General features: G+C 68.0%; 10 protein-coding genes across 10 annotated transcripts; 4 read left to right on the forward strand and 6 right to left on the reverse strand.

Annotated features, from left to right (window-relative positions):
* Positions 1–1,674: 1,674 nt before the first annotated feature.
* On the reverse strand, positions 1,675–4,592 carry FA09DRAFT_338357 (hypothetical protein; the record flags this gene model as incomplete). The annotated part of the gene is made up of 3 exons (XM_025744096.1): positions 1,675–2,844; positions 2,897–3,957; positions 4,154–4,592. 3 exons carry the CDS (start codon positions 4,590–4,592, stop codon positions 1,675–1,677), a joined length of 2,670 nt encoding a protein of 889 aa, XP_025598771.1.
* Positions 4,593–4,863: 271 nt separating this feature from the next.
* Positions 4,864–5,607, forward strand: FA09DRAFT_329547 (hypothetical protein). The gene has a single exon (XM_025742223.1). It carries the CDS (start codon positions 4,964–4,966, stop codon positions 5,249–5,251), a length of 288 nt encoding a protein of 95 aa, XP_025598772.1. The 5' UTR covers positions 4,864–4,963; the 3' UTR covers positions 5,252–5,607.
* Positions 5,608–6,208: 601 nt separating this feature from the next.
* FA09DRAFT_325301 (hypothetical protein) lies at positions 6,209–7,692 on the reverse strand (the record flags this gene model as incomplete). Its single annotated transcript, XM_025741161.1, has 4 exons — positions 6,209–6,346; positions 6,402–6,628; positions 6,681–7,063; positions 7,451–7,692. 4 exons carry the CDS (start codon positions 7,690–7,692, stop codon positions 6,209–6,211), a joined length of 990 nt encoding a protein of 329 aa, XP_025598773.1.
* A 1,711-nt stretch (positions 7,693–9,403) lies between these two features.
* Positions 9,404–10,436, forward strand: FA09DRAFT_338359 (hypothetical protein; the record flags this gene model as incomplete). The annotated part of the gene is made up of 2 exons (XM_025744097.1): positions 9,404–9,920; positions 9,976–10,436. The coding sequence occupies 2 exons, from the start codon at positions 9,404–9,406 to the stop codon at positions 10,434–10,436; spliced, it is 978 nt and encodes a 325-aa protein (XP_025598774.1).
* A 472-nt stretch (positions 10,437–10,908) lies between these two features.
* On the reverse strand, positions 10,909–13,399 carry FA09DRAFT_329549 (DnaJ-domain-containing protein; the record flags this gene model as incomplete). Its single annotated transcript, XM_025742224.1, has 7 exons — positions 13,168–13,399; positions 12,772–12,945; positions 12,344–12,602; positions 12,030–12,287; positions 11,880–11,967; positions 11,431–11,823; positions 10,909–11,376 (listed from the first exon to the last, which is right to left on the reverse strand). Coding segments are annotated over exons 1-7 (1,696 nt in total), but the record flags the coding sequence as incomplete, so codon positions are not given.
* A 312-nt stretch (positions 13,400–13,711) lies between these two features.
* On the forward strand, positions 13,712–15,614 carry FA09DRAFT_296952 (WD40 repeat-like protein; the record flags this gene model as incomplete). Its single annotated transcript, XM_025740186.1, has 3 exons — positions 13,712–14,029; positions 14,102–15,082; positions 15,144–15,614. 3 exons carry the CDS (start codon positions 13,712–13,714, stop codon positions 15,612–15,614), a joined length of 1,770 nt encoding a protein of 589 aa, XP_025598776.1.
* Positions 15,615–15,795: 181 nt separating this feature from the next.
* Positions 15,796–17,032, reverse strand: FA09DRAFT_329553 (hypothetical protein). The gene is made up of 2 exons (XM_025742225.1): positions 16,779–17,032; positions 15,796–16,644 (listed from the first exon to the last, which is right to left on the reverse strand). Exons 1-2 carry the CDS (start codon positions 16,986–16,988, stop codon positions 15,844–15,846), a joined length of 1,011 nt encoding a protein of 336 aa, XP_025598777.1. The 5' UTR covers positions 16,989–17,032; the 3' UTR covers positions 15,796–15,843.
* Positions 17,033–17,175: 143 nt separating this feature from the next.
* Positions 17,176–19,142, reverse strand: FA09DRAFT_329554 (F420H2 dehydrogenase). Its single transcript, XM_025742226.1, has 4 exons — positions 18,934–19,142; positions 18,541–18,645; positions 17,431–17,972; positions 17,176–17,363 (listed from the first exon to the last, which is right to left on the reverse strand). The coding sequence occupies exons 1-4, from the start codon at positions 19,076–19,078 to the stop codon at positions 17,307–17,309; spliced, it is 849 nt and encodes a 282-aa protein (XP_025598778.1). The 5' UTR covers positions 19,079–19,142; the 3' UTR covers positions 17,176–17,306.
* A 195-nt stretch (positions 19,143–19,337) lies between these two features.
* On the forward strand, positions 19,338–20,414 carry FA09DRAFT_360232 (hypothetical protein; the record flags this gene model as incomplete). The annotated part of the gene is made up of 3 exons (XM_025745205.1): positions 19,338–19,517; positions 19,783–19,990; positions 20,140–20,414. The coding sequence occupies exons 1-3, from the start codon at positions 19,347–19,349 to the stop codon at positions 20,412–20,414; spliced, it is 654 nt and encodes a 217-aa protein (XP_025598779.1). The 5' UTR covers positions 19,338–19,346.
* A 123-nt stretch (positions 20,415–20,537) lies between these two features.
* On the reverse strand, positions 20,538–21,917 carry FA09DRAFT_329557 (hypothetical protein). The gene is made up of 4 exons (XM_025742227.1): positions 21,502–21,917; positions 21,076–21,346; positions 20,880–21,023; positions 20,538–20,825 (listed from the first exon to the last, which is right to left on the reverse strand). The coding sequence occupies exons 1-4, from the start codon at positions 21,864–21,866 to the stop codon at positions 20,688–20,690; spliced, it is 918 nt and encodes a 305-aa protein (XP_025598780.1). The 5' UTR covers positions 21,867–21,917; the 3' UTR covers positions 20,538–20,687.
* Between the last annotated feature and the right edge of the window lie 481 nt (positions 21,918–22,398).

Consider the following 22,398-nt stretch of genomic DNA (forward strand, 5'->3'; position numbering starts at 1 on the left):
TGGACCAGCACGCCCACCTCAGGCTCCACTGAAACCGCCGGCTTACGGCGTGAAGCCGGGCACTGCGACGCCGCCATCGGGACAGCAGCCTCTTCGTCCGCCGCCTTACGGCAACAAGCCGGCTGGCTCTGGCCCGACGTCTTCGCAGACGCCTCTCCGTCCGCCGCCGTACGGAGGCAAGCCTGTTGCCGCCGCTGCAGGCTCTGCAGTGAGGCCGCCGGTAGCAGGTGCTGCGCCAGCTCCACGGCCGGGTGTGCCAGGTGCCACTGCTTCGCCAGTCGCACGGCCGGCCGGTTCCCCTGCAGGACCTAGTGGCATGACAGGCGCGGCTCGGCCGCCAGTCGCTGCCGGAGCAGCAGCCACTGCGACAGGCGTCGTTCGATCAGCGCCGGCTTCTTCGACACTTGCGGCGCCCGGCGTGAACGGCAAGGCCACCATCGCCGCGCCTCGACCAGCGGTGCCGGGAACCGCACCCTCGACGGGCGCTACTGCACCTGCTCGGCCAGCGGCGCCTGCAGCAGGAGCATCATCTGCCGCCACTGCTCCCGTTCGAGCGCCAGCAGGCGCTCCAGTGTCGCGCCCGCCGACATCTACCGCTCCGGCTCCTCCTCGACCAGCATCGTCCGCTGCTCCGCTCGCACGACCTGCGACGTCAGCCGTCCCAGCTCCGCGACCTGCTACGGCCGCTACTCCAGCGACCCGTCCTCCAGCGACCGCTGCTCCGGTCTCGCGGCCTCCTATAAGCACATCACAGCCGAATGCGCCGGGCGCGACCGTCACCTCCACACCTCTCAAGCCTTCGGCGCCTGCTAGCGGCGTCAGTGCTGCCTCTGTGACGGCCGCGACACAGCGGCCTCCAGTGCAGCCTCCGGCAAGCAGCACCCCCATCAAGCCCGGCTCTACCATCACTGCGGCGCCATTCGGGTCCAAAGGTCCTCCAGCCTCGCCATCCGCTCCAGCAGCTCGACCTGCTCCTGTATCATCTGCCGCCGCTTCTGCTCCCGTCACCACGTCCGCACCTCGAGCGTCGGCACCAGTCTCGACTGCGGCTGCCGGCAGCGCTGCGCCGACCGTCCCTTCGGCGTCCGCCTCAACACCTGCAGCGTCTAGACCCGCCGTCACCGCTATCCCGGCCGCCAAACAGGCAGCGGTTGTGCCGCAAGTCGCCGCGCCGAAGCCGTCTGTAGCCGCGGCGCCGCCGGCTGTGCCCAAGACAGAGCCTGGCACCGCCGGCGAGGCGGCACCCGGCCTCGCAGGCGAGTCGAGCACCAAGACTGTGGCTCCGGCCTCGCCCGTGTCTGGTGGCCCTCCTGCCTCTTCTGCCCCCTCGGCCGCAGTCAAGCTCGAGCCCAGCTCCTAACCTGATCCCGTGTCACCGTCTTAGTACCCTCGGCTCTCCGTGCCGCCTTGTACCTGTGCCTTCGCATCGCCATAATATCCACTCTCCGTCCTGTGTCTCTCAAGCTAGCTCTAGTCATTGAGGCAGCGTCGTGTAGAGTAGTGACAAGGTGTGAAGACGAAGAGCGAGAGTGTGGCGCCGCGCGCAGGTACATCAGCGCAGGCGGGCGCGGGTATGCGTGGAATAGGTCGTCAGGGGCCGCGAGTGCGGCGCTCCGGTGTCATAAGGTGCGGCTCAGCGCGAGGGCGAGCCGCAGGAGGTCCAGAGAGGGGATATCAGGCGGCAGAGACGGCGGCAGCTGCAGGCGAGCGCGTCTCGAGGCGCGCGATAAGGTCGTACGGGTTCTCGTCCTCAGCGTCCTCGTACTCCTCGTCGTACTCGAACAGCGGCAGGGGCAGCTCAGACTGCGCATCGAGGAAGGGCATGTCTGTCGACTGCCGTGCGTGTGCATGTCGCATGCCGGCCGCACCGCCGAGGCTGCTGCTCCGCCCGAGCACGCTCTCTTTGGCGTCGTCCCAGGACCACGCCGCGAGGCGTTCAGGGCCCCAGGAGCGCGTCTCGCGCATTGTCGTCGCACAGCTCGTGTCGGCATCCGTGTCCGCGCCAGCAGCGGCGTCCATCTCGATGTCGGAGTCGCAGTCGTGCTCCAGCTCGACGGCCTCGTCGAGCATCTCATCGAGCGAGTCGTCGGCCTCGGCACGCTGGGTCTCGCGGCGCTTGAGGTACCATTTGAGGCCCAGCGGCGCCAGCGAGAGCGTGGAGAGCACCACAAGCTTGAAGAGCATCTCAGGCTTCCAGATGTGCGCGGCGATGGCGCGCGCGCCTGTCTGCGCCTTGTGTGCGACCGCCTGCAGGCGCTGGGACTCGAGCGGAGAGGTGCCGGGTGCCGGCGCATCGACGAAGCCGCCCGACACGAGGCCGTCGCCGAGCGTCGTGCTGGCAACAGAGGCGGGCAGCGCCTGCAGCGTGTCGATGAGCACCTCGCCGACCGTGGCGGTGACGCCGTTCCAGGCGACGGAGCCGAGCGCCAGCGTGCCGGCGTACGGCAGCAGCGGCACGCGCAGGATCGAGCAGGCGATGTTCATGACGCCGTACGGCACCACGGGGATGACGCGGAGCACCAGCAGGTACGACCAGATGTTGCCGCTTGACTCCTGCGCTGCGGCAGCTTTGCTGCGGGCCGAGCCACGGCGCGAGAGACGTGATCTCCGTGCACTCGCTCGGCGGCTGGCTGCGCTCGCCGGACGAGCGATGCCTGTGCTCCGTCCGGCAGGTGCAAGTGCTCGTCGGATCGCGGCGAGCGGCTTGCTGATACCGGGCATGGCTGCGAGAAGCGGCGCAAGCGGCGCCACCAGCAGATAGCAGCCGACGCCGCCGACGGCCGTCAGGATCGAGGTGTAGAGCGTGCCCCAGAAAGTGCCGTACATTGCGCCGAACACCACGTTCTGCAAGACTCATTAGCACAGGCACGAGAAGCGGAAGAGCGGGCCGGCTCACCATGATGAGGCTGCCCGGAATGGTGAAGGCCTGCTTCCAGGCGAAGAAGATCGAGAGCACGGCGAGCGTGTGGGCGCCTGCTTGCCGCGAGCTGCGGCTGTAGTTGCGCAGGCTGAGGCACGCCTCGCGGATCTCATCGAGCGTGAGGCTAGTGATGTGCTTCGGCATGACCATGGGCAGCGTGGAGAGCAGCATGACGATGCACATCGTCGAGCCGACGAAGCAGATCAGCAGGAAGAGCAGCGCCGGCAGGTGCGGCCGCAGCGGCGGCAGCTGCACGCCCGTCACGCCGCGGCGCACGCGACGTGTGAGCATGCTGAGCGCCGTGCGCGGCGAGACGCTGAGCGTGGCGGAGATTGCATCGAAGCGCGAGGCTGCCGATGTGCGCTGAGGTGGTGCCGGACTCGTCGGAGGGCTGAGCATGTGGCTCGGCAGCAGGCCACTCATCGCCGACGTGCTCTTCGGTGCGGCCTGCGCCGTCGAGGCGGGGCGCGTCGGCGGCGAGAAAGTGCCGCTCGAAGAGACGGAGTAGGTGCTGAAGATGGGGCTGGCACGGCCAGACGTGGCGCTGCTGCCCGACGGCGTGAACATCGAGTCGCGCTGTGCATCCGCAGCCGCCTGAGCCATGCTCCAGGCATGCCGCGGCGCAGTGTAGTGCGGGCGCAGGCGCTCTTCGCTCTCGCGGCCCTCGAAGGCGGCTTCGAGATGCTCCTCGTCCGAGGGTGTCAGCGGCGGGCTGTCGTCGTTGAGGCCGCGCATGCCTTGCGGGCCAGCTTGCCGGGCGGCAGGCATCGCCAGCGGCTGCAGGCGCGCCCGGGACGTCGAGGCGCCAGAGTCATCGGCCAGCGCCGCAGCCGAGGCGCCGAGACCCTGAAAGCGTCCGGCTGCGGCGGGACCACCAAGCTCCTCGCTGTACTCTCCGCTGGTGCGCAGCTTCGCCGGCGGAGGTGCCGAGTCGGAGGAGGATGCATCTGCGTCGGCGGATGCGCCCGTGAAGGAACTGAAGAAGGAGCGCAGCTGCGATGTCAGGCGCGGCCGGGCTGATGCCTTGCCGAGTGTGTCTGAGAGGGCCAATCTGTGTGAGCAGCGGCCACAACAGGAGGTGTGGATGAGGCGTGTGCGTGCGCATGACGCACGCGCGTCCAGGTCACGCGAGCTGCCCGCGTGGCGCCAAATTCTGCGACCCTGCACCTGTCACGCGCGCCGCGTGCTCCGCCCTGCCCTCCTCCGCCCAGCCATGTATGCCGCGCAACTCACCGTTCCTGCTGCTGCCTTGGCCGATGTGCTCCACGCCCGAGCTGGGCTGCGGCCGCGAGCTCGACGACGCCGGGCGTGCCAGCGTGAAGTCGGGCGTGCCCGGCCCGCGGTCGTAGTCGTGCAGCGAGGGCACAGCGCTGCGCGGCGCCGCTGCGTCGCCCTCCGCCTGGCTGATGGAGCGTGCGCGCGAGCGCGTCGACGACGACGAGGCTGCAGCGTCGGCCCGCAGCGACGTGAGGATGGGCGCGAGGAGCGTGTTGCTGGCGGCACGGCGGGCGTAGGCTGGGCGAGCGCTGGCCTCGCCGGCGGTGGAGGCTGAGGCCTCGGCGCTGGGCTCGCCGCTGCTGCTGCTGGTGGAGGCGTCGGCGCCGCTGCTGCTGCTCGCCGGCGCAGCGTCGCGCATGCCGTCGCTCCACGCGCGCGAGTACTTGGGAGGCATGCGTGGGAGTGTGAGGTGGGTGTGGTGAGGAGAGAGGGATGCGCCGGGCGCTGCCTCGCCGAGAGGGTTTCCAGGACGAGAGCGCCGCGCGTGCTGTGCTGAGCGAGCATCGAGGGGCACAGCCGCGGGCCGCGGTCGGTGTGATCGCGGTGCTGCGCGCTGCCCTCGCTGCCGCTGCTCGCGTGCCGCGGCCCTCGCGCGGCGGAGCAGCAAGATCGGCGGGCGGAAGCCGCAAGCCGCCGCGTCACAGCAAAGGCACGCCGCGGCAACTTGCCCTTTTTGCGCTGGCGGCTGGGCGGAGCGCGGGTGTTGATGCTGCACATCCGCGGGCCGCGAGCCGCTGCTGCTGCGTTCTGCCGTGGTGCCTCCGGATGCGCGGACCCGAGACAAGTAAGGCCCACCCGACCCGCCGAGCGTCAGCAGAGCAAAGCTCGACCGGCCGCTCCGGCCGTAGCGCGCGTACGTCCTGCTGCGTGACAGCCACGCTCTCGCCTGCCGAGCTCTCGCCTCGAGCTGCCTTCTGCACGCTCTGCGCTGCGTCTTCAGCCGCTCAGGAGGTGCAGCGCACAGCGAAGGTCCATCTGACGCCCCTGTGGACCGTTCGGAAGCGCGAGTGCCGGCCTTCTCCCCTCTGCCGTGTTCGTGAGCCTCGCCGCTAGGAGACTGCAGCGGAAAGCTCTGGACACCGACAAGCGGCTCGCTGTGGCTGCGTCTGCTCGTCGGACGCCTTCGGCTGTACCCTTTTTGCTGCACGCTGCGTTCTTCGCTGAGGTGTTAGCCCGGCTGCGAAGACTGGGGTCCATCTCGACAGGCGAAGAGGGGTCCAGCATGCAGAATGCAGATGCAGGGTGCAGCGGAGGCCGCGGCTCGACTCGGGATGTGACTTCAGGCAGTCCGGCTCGCAGCGACGGATCTGCCGGCGCTTTTTTCGCCAATCACCTCGCCTTGCCGGCGGCTCGAGTCGGAGCATGCGGCGTCTCCGTCTGCCCTGCATGCTGTGGCTTTGCTTGCCTCTGCTGGCAGGGCAGAGGCGAGGCGGGCGCGTGACCCAGCGCTCGGTTCGCCCTGTCCAAGGGGGCTCGCATGAGATCTGCACGGACCGGATGACGAGTACTGACTTGCCAGCGGACGATAGACGGCTGCAGCACCAACGGTCCGTGCACAAATGGAGGCCAAGAGCAGCGTGATCAATTAACATCAGGACCGGGGACAAGAAGGAGCTGGATGAGCAGGTGGGATAGTAGGGTTCGCAAGGCGAGGTCAGACAGTCGACGGCGAGGCGGACGAGGGCAGAGAGAGCAGGCTGGCAGACGCAGCCTGCGAGCAGAGGAGCAGCATCGGAGAGGAGGTCGGAGTGCAGTGGCGCTCTAGAATGCACCACTGCGACTCCGGCCACTGGTCTGCGCGCTCATCAATGCTCGAGGCATGGCGTGCGGGACTGCAGACAGCCGACGAGGTGCATCGTCGGCCGCCTGGCCAGGCGTGATGGTATATGGTCGGCCTGGCAGCGTCCGCGCAGCCCGGTCCGCGTCTACGCCCTGCACCGCTCGGTCCTCGTGTCCGCCTGCCGTCGAGACTGCGCAGGCCAGCCTGGCGCAGACGCAGACGGGCGCCGCTCATTGCATCTTCTTGCCCGCCATCTGCTCCGCCTTCTGCACGTCGAGATACGGGTCGTCCTCGGCCTTGGGCGCGCGGTACGATCCGCCCATCCGGTCGCAGCCGGTGAAGTACTGCCCGTAGTTGACGTTGAAGTGCTGCGGAGGAGGTGTCAGCACAGGCACTCGCAGTGCTGTCGCCGGCGCGGCTCACCAGGTGGTGCAGCGTGTGGTGGCTTGGCCCGTTGATGATCTTCTCGAGCGGCGAGTTGCAGATCATGTCCGAGTCGTGGATGAGGATGCTCCAGCAGTTGACAAAGACGAAGAGGCCCATGTAGATGAAGCGGTGCAGCGGGAAGATGAAGACGAAGATGTGGTACGGCAGCGACTGCAGGTAGCCATCGATGGGGTGGAAGGCGTGCGACGCAAAGGGCGTGGGCACTGCGCGTGGCGTGAGCAAGAGCGTCAAAGTAGGCACGCACGCGCTACGCACCGATCCACTTGTGGTGCGGCTTGTGGATGTACTTGTACAGCCGCGGGTGGTGCTCGAGGCGGTGCACCCAGTAGATGCAGAAGTCCGTGAACACGAGGAAGAGCGGGATGCTGAACAGCGCGTAGGCGATGCCGTAGTCGCCGATGTGGTCGTACAGCATCGAGTGGCCGCGCACCTCGGCCAGGAACCACGGCAGCGTGAGGGCGTCGAGCGGCGCAAAGGCGTTGAGCGACGATTCGATCTCGAGGCGCACCTGGTTCTTGAGGAAGCGCGGGTGCTTCTTCATGTCGTGGTTGAAGAAGGTGAAGTAGGAGAGCGAGGCAAAGGAGAAGTACAGCAGCAGAATGCCGAGGTATGTGATGCCGTACAGCGAGATACATTGCCTGTAGGCGCCGCTTGTCAGTATGCGCAAAGCCAGCAGCAAGGGCAAGGGCGCCTGAGGCAGGACACCGAGCCCTTCACCTGAGGCAGGACACCGAGCCCTTCAGAACAAGCCAAGCGCAGGCGCTTGCAGCAGCGCATGGCGCCTCGGACACCGGCACAGCGCAGGAGCGGACGTCTGGGCTGGACCGTGCCAGCGCAACATGCCACGCTGAGCCGGCTACGAGCTCGCCGCTGCCAATCCACCGCGCGAATCGCTGTGGCAGCACGGCTGGCAACGCTGCTGGTGATCGAGGCTGGAAGCTGAGGCGCCTCCGTCACCGTGCCAGCTACCACCTGTCGCCAGCCCCCGCTCTTATGTGGCAACGCGACTCGCAGGCCAAACTCACCGCAGCCAGTAGTCGCGACCCCACGAGCTGGCGTTCAAGAGGCGCACGGCGTTGCGCTCGTCAGCTGCGGCGGCCTGTGCGGCCTTGCCGGTCCAGCCCATGACGTTGGAGGTGAGGTTCAGGATGGCGCTCGGGCTGGCGCGTGCCACGGCCTTAGAGATGTCCTTGGGCACGGCGGGCAGGGCCCACGCGTAGACATCGTCGAGCAGGTAGTGGTCGAAGATCTGGAGCACGACGTCCATCGTGGGCAAGCGGCGAGGCGGCTAGGCCAGACGAAAGGGAGGTGCGAGGCAGAGAGCGAGGAAGCGGCACGCGCGTGAGAGAAACACACGAGAGCGAGGCGGCGCGCGTAGAAGAAGGCGCCGCGGGTGCGAGGCGAGGCGGTCAAGGAGCGTGAGTGGGTGAGGCAGGTGCGAAGGTGGTGGCGGGAGGGTGAGCAGCACGCAGAGCAAGGTCGGCGGCAACAAACGTCGAGGGAGCCGAGTCAGGTGATGGAGAGAGAGGTGCGAGACACGCCTGCGAATTCGCGAAGCTGGCGCTGCCACAGACGCCGGAGCGGCGCGGCGCGGAGGCACGGCACGGCGGCAGCGGCAGCGCGCTCGAGGCGCCTTGCGAAGCCGCCTTGCACCCGTGTCGCGCGGCAGGCGGCTCGCCGGCGTGCGGGCGCTGGAGTTGGAGCAGCCGTCCTGCGCCGCCGCGCCGCCCATGTGGCGTGGTGCAGCGCCCTTGCTGCGCTGCGTGCCGGCCGGCCTCTCACGCGGCACGCCGACAGCACAGCGGCAGTACCGCGGCGTGCTGCTCTCCAAAATATAAACGCTCGGTGGCGCCGCCCGCCGCGAGACGGGGCACGCCACGAGCAGGCGGACGCGGCGCATCAGGCCCCATCAGGGCGGCAGCTCGCGCTAGCAGCGCCAGGCAGGAGCCCAGTGTGCGGAGGGTGGCCTGACAAGATGCAGCAGGCGTTCTTCTGGCGCGCGGCCTGCTTCCTCCGCGCGCCGCCGCGGCGTCCGCCCCGTCTCCGCTCGCTCGCGCCTCGCTCGGACAAGGCGCACGTGAGGCAGACATCTCCGAGGCACGCGCGCGACAGCCACGAGAGGTGGCTGGCGATGGCAGGCTGCACCAGCTGCAGTGGAACGACGGCGAGAGGCGAAAGAGGCGCGAGGGCACTCAAGCAAGTCTGATGAGTGCAGAGGCTTGGCTAGAGCGGCGACAGGAGACGGGGCGGGCGCAAGAGATGGGATGCGGCGAGGCCAGCGGATCAGATACGCGCGCGGAGGCGAGGCGCGGCCCAGCAGCGCATGGCTCGCTGATGCTGAGGGGGCCGGAAAGGCGTTGCCGGCCAAGTCAGCCTGCCGCACGACAGGAGCATGCTTCAAAGGCTGGCCGCTGCTGCTCTCGAGGGGTACAGAGCCCGAGATGTCAGCATGAGGCGGCAGCGGCGGCGGACGAGCACCGCAGCACCATCCGGACCCGTCATGCGTGGGCACACGACAGCACGCCGCCGTGCGGGGCGCGGAGAGCCGCCCGCGGCCTCCGACCTGTCCGTCGGCTGCGCGCCACAGCGCCCAGCAGCAGCAGGGCCCCATCTCTGGCTGTGCCAGCGCTCGCTTGCGTGGCACGTCTGCACAGCCCTTCGACAGCGGTGGCATCGGCATGGCGTGTGCGGATGGACGATCAGGCCACTGCTGTCGAATCGGGCCATCGAGGAGGGCGGATCTCGGCGGCCGCTCGCGCCGAAGCTGGCGCCGTGTGCGGCGGCGGGTGGAGCTGACGGCGCACGGCACAGCCACCTGCTCCGCGACAACCAACACTCGGCGTCGACATCTGTCAAGCATCGCATCAGCAGGGCCGCGCAAGCTCCCGCACCGGCATCCGTCTCGCGCCGGAGAGCGTGGTGCAAGCGCACGGCCCCGCGAGGACGAGTCGGGCTGTGCCAAGCGCCGGACACGTCTGATGGCCCTCCTGGCGCTGCCGCTCGAGCTGCAGCTGCACATCCTCGCCCTGCTGCCGCTCTCGAGCCAGCTGCTCTTCACGTACCAAGTGTGCACGGTGCTGCGGCAACGCTTGCACCCGCTGCTGCTGCCGGCGCACACGCTCTCGCTGGCGACGTGGCGCATTGCGGCTGAGGAGACCCGACATGTGCTAGCTCGCGGCAGCGAAGAGGTGGTGTCAGATCAGACGGTCGCCGGAGTCACCAAGCACGCCTCGAGGGTGCATCTGGGCGCACCCACCTCGCCTGCCACAGATGCACGCTTGCTCGTGCGAGTACTGCGTCTGCTATCGCTGCTCGACGAACCCGAGACGGCATCAAGCGTCGCTCCTCTGCCGTCGCCGGCGCCGGCGCATCCGCTGCGTGCTCTTTGCCTCATCGGCTGGCGCGGAGTCGGAGCAGATCTCGTGCGCCGTCTGCTCTGCGAGCCCGGCCTGGCAGACGTTCGCACCGTAGTCAAGACGGAGCGCTTTGACCGACGTGAGCAGGAACAGCACCCGTTGGCTTGTCTCGCCAGCTGACTCCTTTGACTCAGATGCCTGGACACGCCCGCTCGCGCCGCACGAGCGCAGCGCACCCATCAGCGTCTCCGAAGGCGGCAACAGCGCCCTGGCGCAGCACTATCTGCCCGCCTCTGTCGTGTCTGACAGCGAGCCTGGCGGTAGCGACAAGGCCGCAGCACCGCTGGTGGTGGTCACGCAGGCCATGCTCGTCATCGGCAGCCGGCAGGCGCCGCACCAGCGCATCCCGGGCAAGGGCGTGCAGGTCGGCTATGAGGCGCTGTGCTTTGCGCCGAGCTTCGCGGACCAGATCACAGCGGTAGAGCCCGTCGAGGAGGGCACAGCCGCCGCCAGTGCAGTCACTGCGCCAGACGCGCCACTGCACGTCATCTTTCAGGGGCGGTACAGCGCCGCCGACGCCCTGCAGTGCGAGGCACAGCTGCGCTGCTCGCACATCCGCTGCGGCCACTGCCGACAAGAGATCTGGTTCGGTTAGCGCTCAGTCTGGACTGTCGCGGGTGTGAGAGGTCTATTGTAGCAGAACACCGGGCTTGGACAGGCGACGAGCGCGTCCAAGCCCGCTGCGTGCTGTTCTCCGCACGCGCAGTCGTTGCTTTTGATGCAGCGTCACTGGCTCAGTCCCAGTCACTCTCCTCTGCCTCCTCCTCCTCGGCGCCCTCGGCCTCGGTGCCGCTCGACCCGTCGTCGTCGTCGTAGCGCACCGAGCGCACCTTCTCGCCGCGCATGGCGGCCATCTGGCCGGCGAGGCTGCGGCGTTGCGTGAGCTAAAGGCAGATGCGGGCGGCAGACAAAGCCACTCACGTGTCCTCGTCCGGGTCTGAGATCTCGTCCTCGCGCACGTCGTCCTCCAGCACGCTCGGGTCCTCGACCTTGAGCTTGATGGGCAGCGCCGCATCGGAGCCGAGGTACGAGTCGCTCTTGAGCAGCGCCGTGAAGGTGTAGAGGCCGGGCTGCGGCGGCGCCTGGAACTGCACCGAGTACATGCGCACGGCGTCGGGCCCAATGTCCGTCACGCGCGTCGGCTGCACAATGATGCGGCTCTGCTTGGGGTCCGCGATCATGGCCCACCACTGCGGCTTGCGCTCCTGCAGTCACAGGTCAGCCTACAAGTCTCGCGGGCCAGGCTATGCGTGAGCAACGCACCTCAATGAAGTGCGGGGCGTGCGCAACGCCGACGGGCTGCTTGCCCTCCTTCGACGTCTTGGTGTCCGTCCGGCCGATGAGGTGGTCGAGCGAGACCTCCTCGTCGTCCTCGGTCGATGGCCGCACGCTCGACTCCTCGTCGCGGCGCGAGGCCTCGGTGCCCGGGCGGGCGCCGGAGTTGAGCATCACGCCGTCGCGGCGGAATGGCAGGGTGCGTGCCTTGATGACGAACTGCACGATGGCGCCCGTGGTGACGAGGCGCTCGCCGTTGACTGCGAAGGCACATATGAGCAAATGCAGAGCTTCAGCACGCAGAAGCAACGCACCCTTGAAGAACGAGTCGACGAGCTCAATGCGCGGCCACTCGCCCACGACGCGCATCAGCTCGTCGTACTGCTTGGCGCTCAGCGCATCCTTGCCCTCCTTGCCGACGCCGAGCAGCTTGCGGCGCTGCGCGTCCTCCATCTTCCAGAAGCCCTGCAGGCCGAGCTCGCCGAGCTTCGCCTTGCGCGTCACGGCCAGCGCGAGGGGCAGCGTCATGTGCGGCAGCTGCATCAGCTCCGCGGCCGGACGCAGCTCCACGGCCGGCGGCACAGCCTGCACGAAGCACTGCTGCATGTCCATCAGCTGCAGCGTCAGGTCCATCCAGTTGTGCGCCAGCGAGATGGAGAGCATGGCGGTGATGAGCCGCTCGGCCGTGGCGCCGATGACGTAGCGCTCTGTGAGGCGTGTTGCGTCAGCGAGTGGCCACAGGCCATGAAGAGCCTCAACGCACCCTTGGTCAGCGTCGCGTTCTTGGTGTCGATGCGCAGCAGGTAGGCGTAGAGCAGCACGAGCGTCTTGCGGATCGACTGCGTGCGGAACTGTGCGCAGCGCTGGGTTCAGCAACGGACCTGCCAGACGAAGCACGAGCACGTTCACTCACCGACTCGATAAGAGCCCAGCGCGGGCCGAGCGCCTCAACCTGCTCGCGGACCTGGGTCTCGAGCACCTTCAGGTCCTCCTCGTTGGCGTCCTTGCCGCGCTTCTCCAGCTTCGGGTCCACAAACTCCTCGCTGATGGCCAGCAGCGCGAGGATGCGCGCGGGCGGCGTGTCCTCGCGCAGGTGCTGGAAGAAGTTCTGTGCCGTCAAGTTGATGATGCCGTCCTTTGTACGCGCGCGCGAGCCGTACCACCAGCGAGCCTGCCAGAGATACGTGAGCACGCCTGCGCGCCAAGCAGTGCGTCTGCGACACCCACCACGAGGTACGGCAGGCCCAGGCCGAACACCAGGCCATACACGCCCAGCACCCAGCCGCTGTTCTGCGCCTCGACGACCCACGTCGGCAGGGCAATGCCCATGCTCATCTCCTGACGGCCATCGGGGTGGCCGTACAGCTCAAAGTTCTTGCGGATCGTCTCGTCGGTGAGCGACTTGTACGCCTTGGTCAGGTCGATGTAGTGCGACTCGGCATCCTCCTTGGTCTGGTTCTCGGACAGGCGGATCTTGTCCGGGTGACTGGGCGCGCACGTCAGTCAGAGGTCCAGCGCGGCGAATCGAAGGCTTTCGGGCGCGACATGGTCGGCCGGCAGTCCCTGTTCCGCTCTGTCCGCTCGCTCGTCGGCCCGCGCGTCGCGCCGATACAGCCTCTCGCCACATCGTTCGGCCTGCTCGCTCTCACACTCACAACTTGATGCTGAGCTTCTTGTAGTGCTTCTTGATCTCCTTCTCCGTGGCACTGGCGGTGATGCCGAGGATGCTGAACGGGTCGTACACGGCGTGCGAGCTGTTCGAGGCGGCGTTTGCGATGCGCTGCACGAGGAAGAAGACGGAGATCCAGCCGACGACGACGAGGAGAAGCCTGTGTGCTGAAGTGTGAGCCAGATGCTGGGAGAGACGGCGCGGAACATGTGACCCCTCCGGCGCGGCAGGTACGCCAGTCATGCTCGGCACTGCGCGTGGCCCTGCGCTGCTGTGCCTGCCGTCTGGCGCACGAGCCAACTGCCAGCCACTGGCGCCCTTCACCCTGCCGACGCTGCTGCATCTCGACGCCCTCCCACAGGCCTGCACTGCTGCCACTCACCGGCGCCCGATCTTGGGGTTGCGCAGGCTGCGGCGCGCGAGGCGGCGGATGGCGGCGACCTTCTGGCCGCGCGCATCGAGCCAGCCCTGCTTGCCCTTTGCGCTGACGCGCGACGTGAGCAGCGAGTAGGTGAGCGGCAGCAGCACGAGCAGCAGGAAGGTGAGCACAAAGGTGAGGAACTGCCCGCCCTCCTCGTCGTATTTGTACTGCATCGTGGGCGGCGGTGGTGGAGTGGTCGTGGCGGGAAGGTGCGCGCTGCGACGCCGACACGACCCCTGGGCGACAAAGCGGCCTCCTCGCGGTGCGGCGCTGCGCCTTCGTCGTGGCGCGCCGTCGTGCCGTGGCGCAAGCTCAGGCGCGCCGGCACTCGGGAGTGCGCCGCGGGAGCCCCGTGCATGAGCTGGCGACGTGGAGGCGGCGCACGTGACGCCTCGCGCCGTGCGAGTCCAACACCTCGGCCCGAGAGAGCAACATCTACCGCGGCACCCCCTCTGCTTCCTGACCCTCTTGCTCTCCTCCCATCTCTCCAGCGCCGACCTCTCCAATGGCTCCCTGCACACCCGTCCGCCGCGGCCCCGGCGGCGGCGCGCCGACCGACTCGCCGCTCGCGCTCCTCTCGAGCAACATGGCCGCCGCGCGCCTCGACGCCCTGCCCGCGCACCGCGGCGGCAAGGGCGCCGCCGCCTCGGGCCTTGGTGCTCGCGGCGGCGCATCAACGCTGCGCCAGCACATGCCTGCCTCGGCGGCCGCAGCGCGTGAGGAGACGCTGCCGCCGCCGGGCGCACACCTCGCCCTCGACCTCACCAAGGACTGGGAGGCGGACGGCAGCGCCAAGCCGCGCAAGAGCGCTCACTCGCAGAGCGTGAGTCGCATCTGAAGCGGACAGGGCAGTTCCAAATAGCAGTCAGTAGCAGTGCTCATCCTCTCTTCACAGCGCGGTGACCGCTTCATCCCGAATCGCGAGCTCTCGCGCAGCCAGGGCGGCTCGCACGACTCGCTGCTCGACAACACGGGCGGCGAGACGCTGCACAGCGCACACGCGTCGTCGTCGGCCTCGTCGACGTGCGACGACGTGAGCCTGAGCCAGAGCATTGCGGCGGCGAACCAGATCCCCACCGACGTGGCCGGCGCCGGTGCCGAGCTGCCGTCGTTCGATGATGGAGGCGTGCCGCAGCAGCGCATCCTCTCCTTTAGCGCCGCCGCACCGCCGTCGCTAAGCCAGCCCGACGTGCGAGCACGCTACGCCGCCACGCGCGCCAAGGCTGCGCTGCCGTCGAGTCTGCTCGCGGGAGGGCGGCGCAAGATCCAGACGCACGCCATCAAGACGCTCGACGCCGTCGCGGTGGCGCCCGACTTCTACCGCAACACGCTGCACTGGAGCAGCCGCAACGTGCTGGCCGTGAGCCTGGCCGAGTGCGTGCACCTTTGGAACGGCGACACGGGCGAGGTCGAGATGCTGTTGGACCTGCAGGAGCAGAGCGAGCGCTTCGGCGGCGGCGCGCACGGCGCCATCACCAGCCTGCGATGGAACGGCGATGGCCAGTCGCTCGCCGTCGGCACGGCCAGCGGACACATGCAGATCTGGGATGCGGCGTCGAAGCAGCGCCTGCGCACACTGCGGCCTTCCGCTGAGGGCGGCGCCGACTGCGTGGACGTGAACGCCTGCGCGTGGGGCGACGAAGGCATGCTCAGCCTCGGCTTTGCCAGTGGCCTGATCCGCGAGCACGACGTGCGTGTGCGCGAGAGCGTCGTCCGCGAGCTGCCCAATGCCCACGCCGGCGCCGTGTGCGGTCTGGCGTGGCGCCGCGACGGCGTGCTGCTGGCGAGCGGCGGTAACGACAACGTGGTGCAGGTGTGGGACCGGCGCTCCGATGCGCCGCGCCTGCGCAAGAACGTGCACAGCGCTGCGGTCAAGGTGAGCTCTGGCGCTGTGGCTCCTGCAGTCGATCCTCGAAGCTGATCCCTGCTTTCCCCAGGCTCTGGCATGGTGCCCCTGGAACGACAGCATCCTCGCGACCGGCGGCGGCTCTGCGGACCGCAACATCCACTTCTGGAACGTGACGGCCGGCTCGCGCACGCAAAGCATCAAGACGGATCACCAGGTCGTCGGACTGCACTGGAGCGAGCAGCACCGCGAGATTGCCTCGATCCACGGCGAGGCCGTGGGCGCAGCGTACGAGCGTGCCGGCGCCATCTCCGTCTGGGCGCATCCAGCGGGCAGCAATATCGCCACCATCGAGGCGCCGCACGACGGCCGTGTCATTCGCAACTCGGCGCTCAGCCCTGACGGCCAGACCGTCGCGACCATCGGCGATGACGAGAGCCTGCGCATGTGGGCGCTCTTTGAGGTCAGCGAGGAGGACGCAAAGAGCGCAAAGCGCAGAGGTGCACCGGGCTCGGGCGACGGCGCCGGCCGTCTGGCACATGCGTCGCGCGGCCTCAGGTGACCGTGCTCCGCTCCCTCTCTCCCCTGCGTTTCGTCCTGTTCCGTTGCCGCTCCTTCCACTCATCTAGCCTCTCTGGCGCCCCTGCCCAGTCTCTGCCCCCCACATACAGCTCTCATACCGTGTTACCCTCATTCAGCATCCCTTCTCGGCCCTCTCAATGCATCTCTACACCCCCGTGCTTCTTCGCTGGGCCGCACCTGCTGCGGCTGATGGTATATTGCGCTCTGCCCTACACAGCTCTGACCTTCTTGGCACCAGCGCCCGCGCCGGCCCGGCGCTTCTTGAACATGCCACCGCCGCTGTTGCCGCCTGCCTCTGGCGTCTCCTCCTTCGGCGCAGCAGGCGGCGGCGCTGCTTCGTCCGGCGGCGCACTGCCAGCTTGTTCTGGCTCTGCCTTCGGCTCGTCTGTCTTGTCAGCCTGCTCTTCCGGCTCGCCCAGCTCCTCCTTCTTCGGCACAGCAGCGTCTGGCTGCTCTTGCTTCTTCGGCTCGAGCTTGAGTGCCTGCCACTGTGGCAGGCGGTGCTTGCGCTCCTGCGCTTCTCGCGCCGCCTGCTGCTCCTTGCTCTCCAGCTTGATGCGCTTCTTGACGACGATCTCCGGCTTCTCATCCTCGTCGTCGTCGTAGCTGTCAAAGGCAGCCCGCTTCTCCTTAATCTTGTACGCGCGTGCCTCTTCGCGCTCCTGCTGCTCCGAGCCAAGCATCACCGCCGCTGGTGGTGGCGCGATCGGCGGGGGTGGCGGTGGCGCTACGACCTCCCACTCGCCTGCCACGCCCTCCTTGGCACGCTGCTCAGCCAGCTCGCGCGCTGCCCGCGTCTCGGGCGTCTCGCCGTCGGCATCGGCAAAGCCGAGCGAGGCGGCACTCGAGTAGGCCGCCAGCTTGTCCGCTGGCCGCCAGGCGGGCTTCTTGGCTGCGCCGGCTGCCGCCTCCTTCTCGCGCCGCGCGGCGGCCTCCTTGGCTGCGGCTGCGAGGGATGACGAGGAAGAGCCCTCGCCGTTGTTGTCGAGTGCATTCGCTGCTGCTGCGAGCTGCACAGAGGAGGTGTGTCAGTTGATGCCTGACAGCGAGAGATGTGCCTTCGTCCGATGTGCCTGGGGCTGTCTGGCGAGCAGCTCGCGCTCCCTTGCCCGCCCACACAGAGCAGGTCCGCTGCAGCACTCACCTTCTCGATCTTGCGCATCTCAGCCTTTGCCTTCTCCTCGTCGCGGCGCGCCTGCTCGCCCTTGCGGTACGTCTCCTTGAGGGAGCGCTCGACGTTGCCCTTATGGCGCATGCCGCCTTCGTGCTGCATGCGCGACGGCACATCGTCGTTGATGGTAATGTCGCAGTACGGACACGTCCAGCGCTTGCGCGACACCCAGAACTCGGACATGCTTGGCGAAGTGGGAGGAGTGTGTCGGGGGTGAGAGGTGGTGGAAGACAGGAAGGAGGTGGCTGAGGGCTGCGCACCTCGAGGCAGCTGCGCCGCCGCCTCATGTGGAGCGCATCACGTGACGCTTCCCAGCAGCACCCTCGTCCGTGCGGCGCCCCGCAGCGCTCGCAGCGATCAGTCGTCCGGTCTGTATCTAGATCTGATTGCAAGAGGAAGCACGGAACAGCACAGCAGGAGGCACAAGAGTCGAGCAGACGACTGGCAGACGCGTGCCAGACCCTCTTCGCCCCATCGCGCCAGCCCGGTCCGTCTGCGCGCTCACTTCTTCTCCGGCTCCTTCTCCTCCTTCGGCGGCACAAGCGTGTAGCCCTGCGGCTGGAGACAGGGAGGCAGAGCTGCAGTCAGTGCGATGCTCCAGCCCTCCTGTACGGCACACGCTCACCTGGTAGTTCTTGCCCTCGCCGACCTGCTCCCACGGGCTGGTGCCGCTGAAGTCGCGGAATGCCTGCGCCAGCTGCAGCGGCTCGTGCACGACACGCTTCTTCTCCTCGTCGTAGCGCACCTCGGAGTAGCCCGAGAGGGGGAAGTCCTTGCGCAGCGGGTGGCCCTCGAAGCCGTAGTCGGTGAGGATGCGGCGCAGGTCGGGGTGGCCGACGAAGAAGACGCCGTACATGTCCCAGATCTCGCGCTCGTACCAGTCGGCACTGCGGAAGATGCCCGTGGCCGAGGGCACGGGCGTCACCTCGTCGGCGTACGTCTTGACGCGGATGCGCGCGTTGTAGCGCACGCTCAGCAGGTGGTACACGACCTCGAAGCGCTGGCTGCGCGTCGGGTAGTCGGCGCCGCTGATGTCCATGCACGCCTTGAACTGCGTCTGCGCGTGGTCGCGCAGGAACAGCAGCACCGGCTCCACCGCAGACGGCGCAATGTACAGCGTCAGCTCGTCCTTGACCACGGAGAACTGCTGGATGAACTTGGGCAGGCCTGTGTGCGCAGTGTGAGCAAGCCGTGCGGCACGGTCGTCATCGGGGCATAGCGGCTGGGCGGAAGATGCACCGGCGCATGCGAGCTGGGCGAGCATGCATCGCTGTGGCGGTAGCTTCGCGCAATTGACGCAGCACACACCGTAATGGCAAGCCAGCGAGCGCAAGCGCCTTACCTTGGCCCACTGTGCGCCGAAATGAGGCCAAAAGCCAAGCCTCAGGCGCGAGAAAGCCCAACAGCTGCGTCGAGGCGATGCAGAAAGATCTGGCATGCATCTCAAGCGACGAGGACAGTGCTGGCCAGCCTGTGGTGCTGCAGCTCGCCGCCTGTGCTTCCCCGTCCCTCTCTCGACTCAAGGCTGGTCACCCGCGACTGGCCAGCCTGTGGTGCTGCAGCTCGCCGCCTGTGCTTTCCCGACCCTCTCTCGACTCAAGTCTGGTCCCCTGCGCTCGCCCGCAACACTTAGCAGTCCTCTTCCCTGTCTCTTTAGCCTCTCTCCTCCATGCCTATCCCGCTCCTGCTAGCTCTCTCTTTTGCTCCTCCGCCTGACCGGCCACGAGATACGCACAGCTGGTGATGTAGGCGCCGTAGTCGTGCAGGCCCTTGATGATGTCCCGGTACTTCTCCGCCTGGTTCTCGCCGGGCGAGAGCGGGAAGGGCGAGTGCGGGTTGACTGCGAGCGGAGGAGCGATCAACAATCGGAGCAGAGAGACGAGTGAGCGTAAGACAGAGCGAGCCCTGGGCGTTCCGAGATGCCGGACTGTCCTGGCGGCATCGCCGCGGCTGCTGCAAGCCAGGGCAGGAGCAGCAGGGCCCGCCGCTGGTCTCTCAAGCTACTGAGACCCAGCACCAGGCGCAGCTGGGTCATAGAGACAGCGCCCGAGTCGGCCAGATTGCCTCCCGCGCGCCGTCCCACTAGCGCATGTCCTCCATGTCCTCCAGACTGCGCACGAGCACGCACCCTTGTCGCCCGCCACGCCCTGGATGTTGGCACGCGGCGCCGCCGAGGAGAGGGCGCGCGAGGCCGCAGCAAGGGCGCGCGGCGCCGCAGCGCCGGAGCGCACTGCCGGTGCAGCGCGTGCGAGAAGACGCGCGGGAAGAGCCATGGTGAGGGGGAGGGGATGGGGTGGGAGAGAGGCTGCGATCGCGGAGCGGCCTCGGAAGGCTGGCCGCGGCTGCTTAGGTGGCAGCGCCGCGGCGATGAGCGTCCCACGGTGCACGCGCCCGCTTCTATTGGGCGGCGCGGGGGGGCTTGTAATCGCTCTATTCAGCACGTGACGCTGGCTCTACAGTCGCGGCAGCGCAGGCTCGCAGCCGCCGTCGGCCAGCTCCACCTCCTTCCTCCCTCCCACCCGCACCCGATACCCCGCAGCCATGGCCGCCCGTCTCACGCCCGCCTTCGACGCCCTGCCGTACGCCGACGGCGCGCCCGAGCCCGCCACGGCGCAGGCCGTGCAGCGCCTCATCGCTGCAGAGCAGGCGCGCATGCCGCACCGGCCTGATGACGATGACGCGCGCCTGCCGCCGCCAAGCGCTGTGTTTGAGGTGCGTGCTAGAAGGAGAGGCTGAGGGGCAGTGGGAGAGGTGTTGCGCCAGGTTTGCGACGTGCGATCAGGTGCAGAGCTCAGCGCAAGGTGCGCATGTCTACGGGCGACCGGTGCCTCCCGCGCGACGGTGTGATGTCTCGAAGCATGCCTCTGCGTTTCGGTGCCGCGCCTGCGAAGCGCAGAGGGACAGTGAAGCCTTCGAGGTCGCTGGAGGTGTTCAGATGCACTCTCAGCTTTCCAACTCACACTCTTCTCCACTTCAGATTTCGCCTGCTCTCGCCGAGCTCTACGCATCCACGACCGGCCCCGACGCAGCGCCAACACGCGCGATCGACCCAAGTCGCTATGCCTTGCAGCCGCCGGCCGAGAGCTCGCCTGAGGCATGGAGGGAGGCGCTGCAGCGCGCAGATGCGGCGCTGGAGTACGCTGAGGCGCGGAGAGGGACGCTGGAGGTCGAGCGGAAGATGGGCGGTGAGTACGCGCTTGATGTTCTGGCGTAGGGTATGAAGGAACCCCGGCGAGACTGGGCGAAGCGCCAGCTGGAGCTGTGCGTCGCATTCAGCGACACGCACCTCCGAGGCTCGGTCCGTTGTCCGGCCACTGACGCTTCTCCTTCACAGCCAACCTCTGGCAGCTGCACAACTACCAGCTCTCCTCCTCTCTCACCGCCTACCAGACCTCGCTTTCCGAGTCACAAGCCGCCACTGCAGCGCTGAACTCGGCGCGTGCGCAACGCCAGCGTGCTGCAAAGGCGGAGATGCAGCGGCTGGAGGGCAAGTGGGCGGATGGCATCGCGGCCGAGCTGCAGGTCGAGGTGGCGCGGTTGCAGGGCGAGCGAGAGTGCGAGGAGCTGGAGGCGCAGGTGAGGCAACTGCGGAAACAGCTCGGAGAATGAGATGCGGGCTTTGCAGAGCAAATGGGTGTGACAGCGACGCTGTCTGTTTAGGGAGCAGTCATCGGCCGCTGCACCACGACGCGGCATGCGGCGGTCGCAATCATGCGGGATGGCCAGCCGTGGTCAGGCCCGGCACAGACACGCAGTGCGATCAGGCGGCCGCACTGCCTCATATCCGGCGGCTGAAAGGCTCGCGAAGGGTATAGGATTGGCCAATGCTGCGGCGCGCTCATGGGCACATGCCGCTGCGACACGCATCTTGGTGCTCGAGTGTCATCGCGCCAGGTTCCGGAAGATGCTGGCGGTCGGCTTCCTTCTGCGCTCGCGCTCCAGCTTGATGCGGCCCACGATCGCCGCGTCCTGCGCCACGCTCAGCTCTCCCCCCTCGACGTGCGGCAGGCGCAGGGCCGGCTGAGTTATGCGTCAGCGGCAGCGAGCGTCCAATGAGGCAGGGCAAAGACTCACAGCCTCGCCGGCGTCCTCAGCCCGTCTACGTAGTCGTTCGACGCGCTCTTGCAGCGCCTCTAGCTCCTGCGCTTGGGTGCGAAGCGTCGCCGAGAGGGCCACCGTCTCCAGCGCTTCCGGCAGCAGAAGCGACTCGAGCATCGCCTGGCGAGCGCGCGTCAGCGTTGCGCGCAATGCTTGCCGTATGGGCACGTACCTCATCACCGCCTTCGCCCAGGAGACTCTGCTCTGCGTCTATCTCCTCCTCCAGACCCATGCCCGCCTCGCGCTCCGCCCGCCAGCGCACCATGCTGCCGGCAGTGCTGGCTGTGCCGCCGACACCGCTCGTGCCCGCCGTGCCCGCCGGCAGAGGCTTCGTTGGCGGCACCAGGAGACGCTCGAGCGCGCCGTCGAGGCGAGTGAGGGAGCGCGAGAGGATTGCTGATGCTGAAGCGCGATGGTTGCGCGGCAATTGCGCGAGGATTGGCCTGCTCAAGTGGGTCAGCATGGTGCTTGGCGGAGGAGTAGGCAGGTGGCTGCTGCCTGCAGGCCACGCTGCGCCGAGCTTCCTCGCTTTGCAAGCCCGTACAAGCGCTCCATGCTGCTCGCGCTACATTTGCTGTCCACTCTGCAGTCCACTCACCTAGCGCATGCCCACACGGCGCCGCCCTCGCTGCACACAGCCTCGCGCTCCTCTGCGCCGACGCGGCGCCAGCGACGCAGCTTCTCCTTCTCGCTGAGCCGTTCGCTGCGGCCGCCACCGCCGCCGCCGTGCTCCTCTGCCTCAGACGCCGAGTCCGACTCGTCTCCCGCAACAAGCGAGCCCTGCGAGCCGTCGTCCTCGCTCGAGTAGTCGTCGCTCGCCTCGGAGCCCGACGCGGCCTGCGAGCCCGAGTGGAAGGAGGACTCGTCGCCGGACGATTCGGAGGCGGCACGCGCGCGCTTCGAGGCGCCGCCAGCGGGTAGACGGCTCGAGCTGGCGACGGGAGCAGGGCGCTTGGGCGGCATTGCGGCAAGGTGTGAGACGGTGTGAGTGGGACGATATGGAGCGCAGCAGACGTCTGCGAGGCGCGGCGGAGTGGGTGTTGCTCCCACGCGCGCCGACGCGTCGGGAGGCGCGGCGTGTTGCTCGCCGCACCCACGTGGCGCTGCCTTGCCCCCTCCGACACGAGCCTGCCGCCGCCCTCCTTACCATCGGCTCGTCAGAAGCCGGCAAGGCTTCGCTTTTGCTTCGATTTTCTCGATCCAGCTGTATCTTGTGCAGGCGGTCAGCGCTCAGCGTTTCGAGATGCACGCAGTACGCGCCGGAGCGAGTGCTCCACCTTGGCGGCGCTCGCCACGCTCAAGCAATCCGCTTGTCACCGCTTGTCCTTCTGCGACAAGCAACAACTCCCGAACTCCAGCGAAAGCAATTCGATTGGTGCAGCGGTCACCGACGCAATATCCGGCCCTCTCCGAGCAATCTCAGTAGCGCTACGTAGCATCCTCATTGGCTCGGGAGGGGAGATTGCGCGTGCAACGTTGTGCAGCTCACTGTGGG

The sequence above is a fragment of the Tilletiopsis washingtonensis genome, assembly GCF_003144115.1.
Source record: "Tilletiopsis washingtonensis strain MCA 4186 unplaced genomic scaffold FA09scaffold_9, whole genome shotgun sequence".
In the NCBI taxonomy this organism is placed as follows: domain Eukaryota; kingdom Fungi; phylum Basidiomycota; class Exobasidiomycetes; order Entylomatales; genus Tilletiopsis; species Tilletiopsis washingtonensis.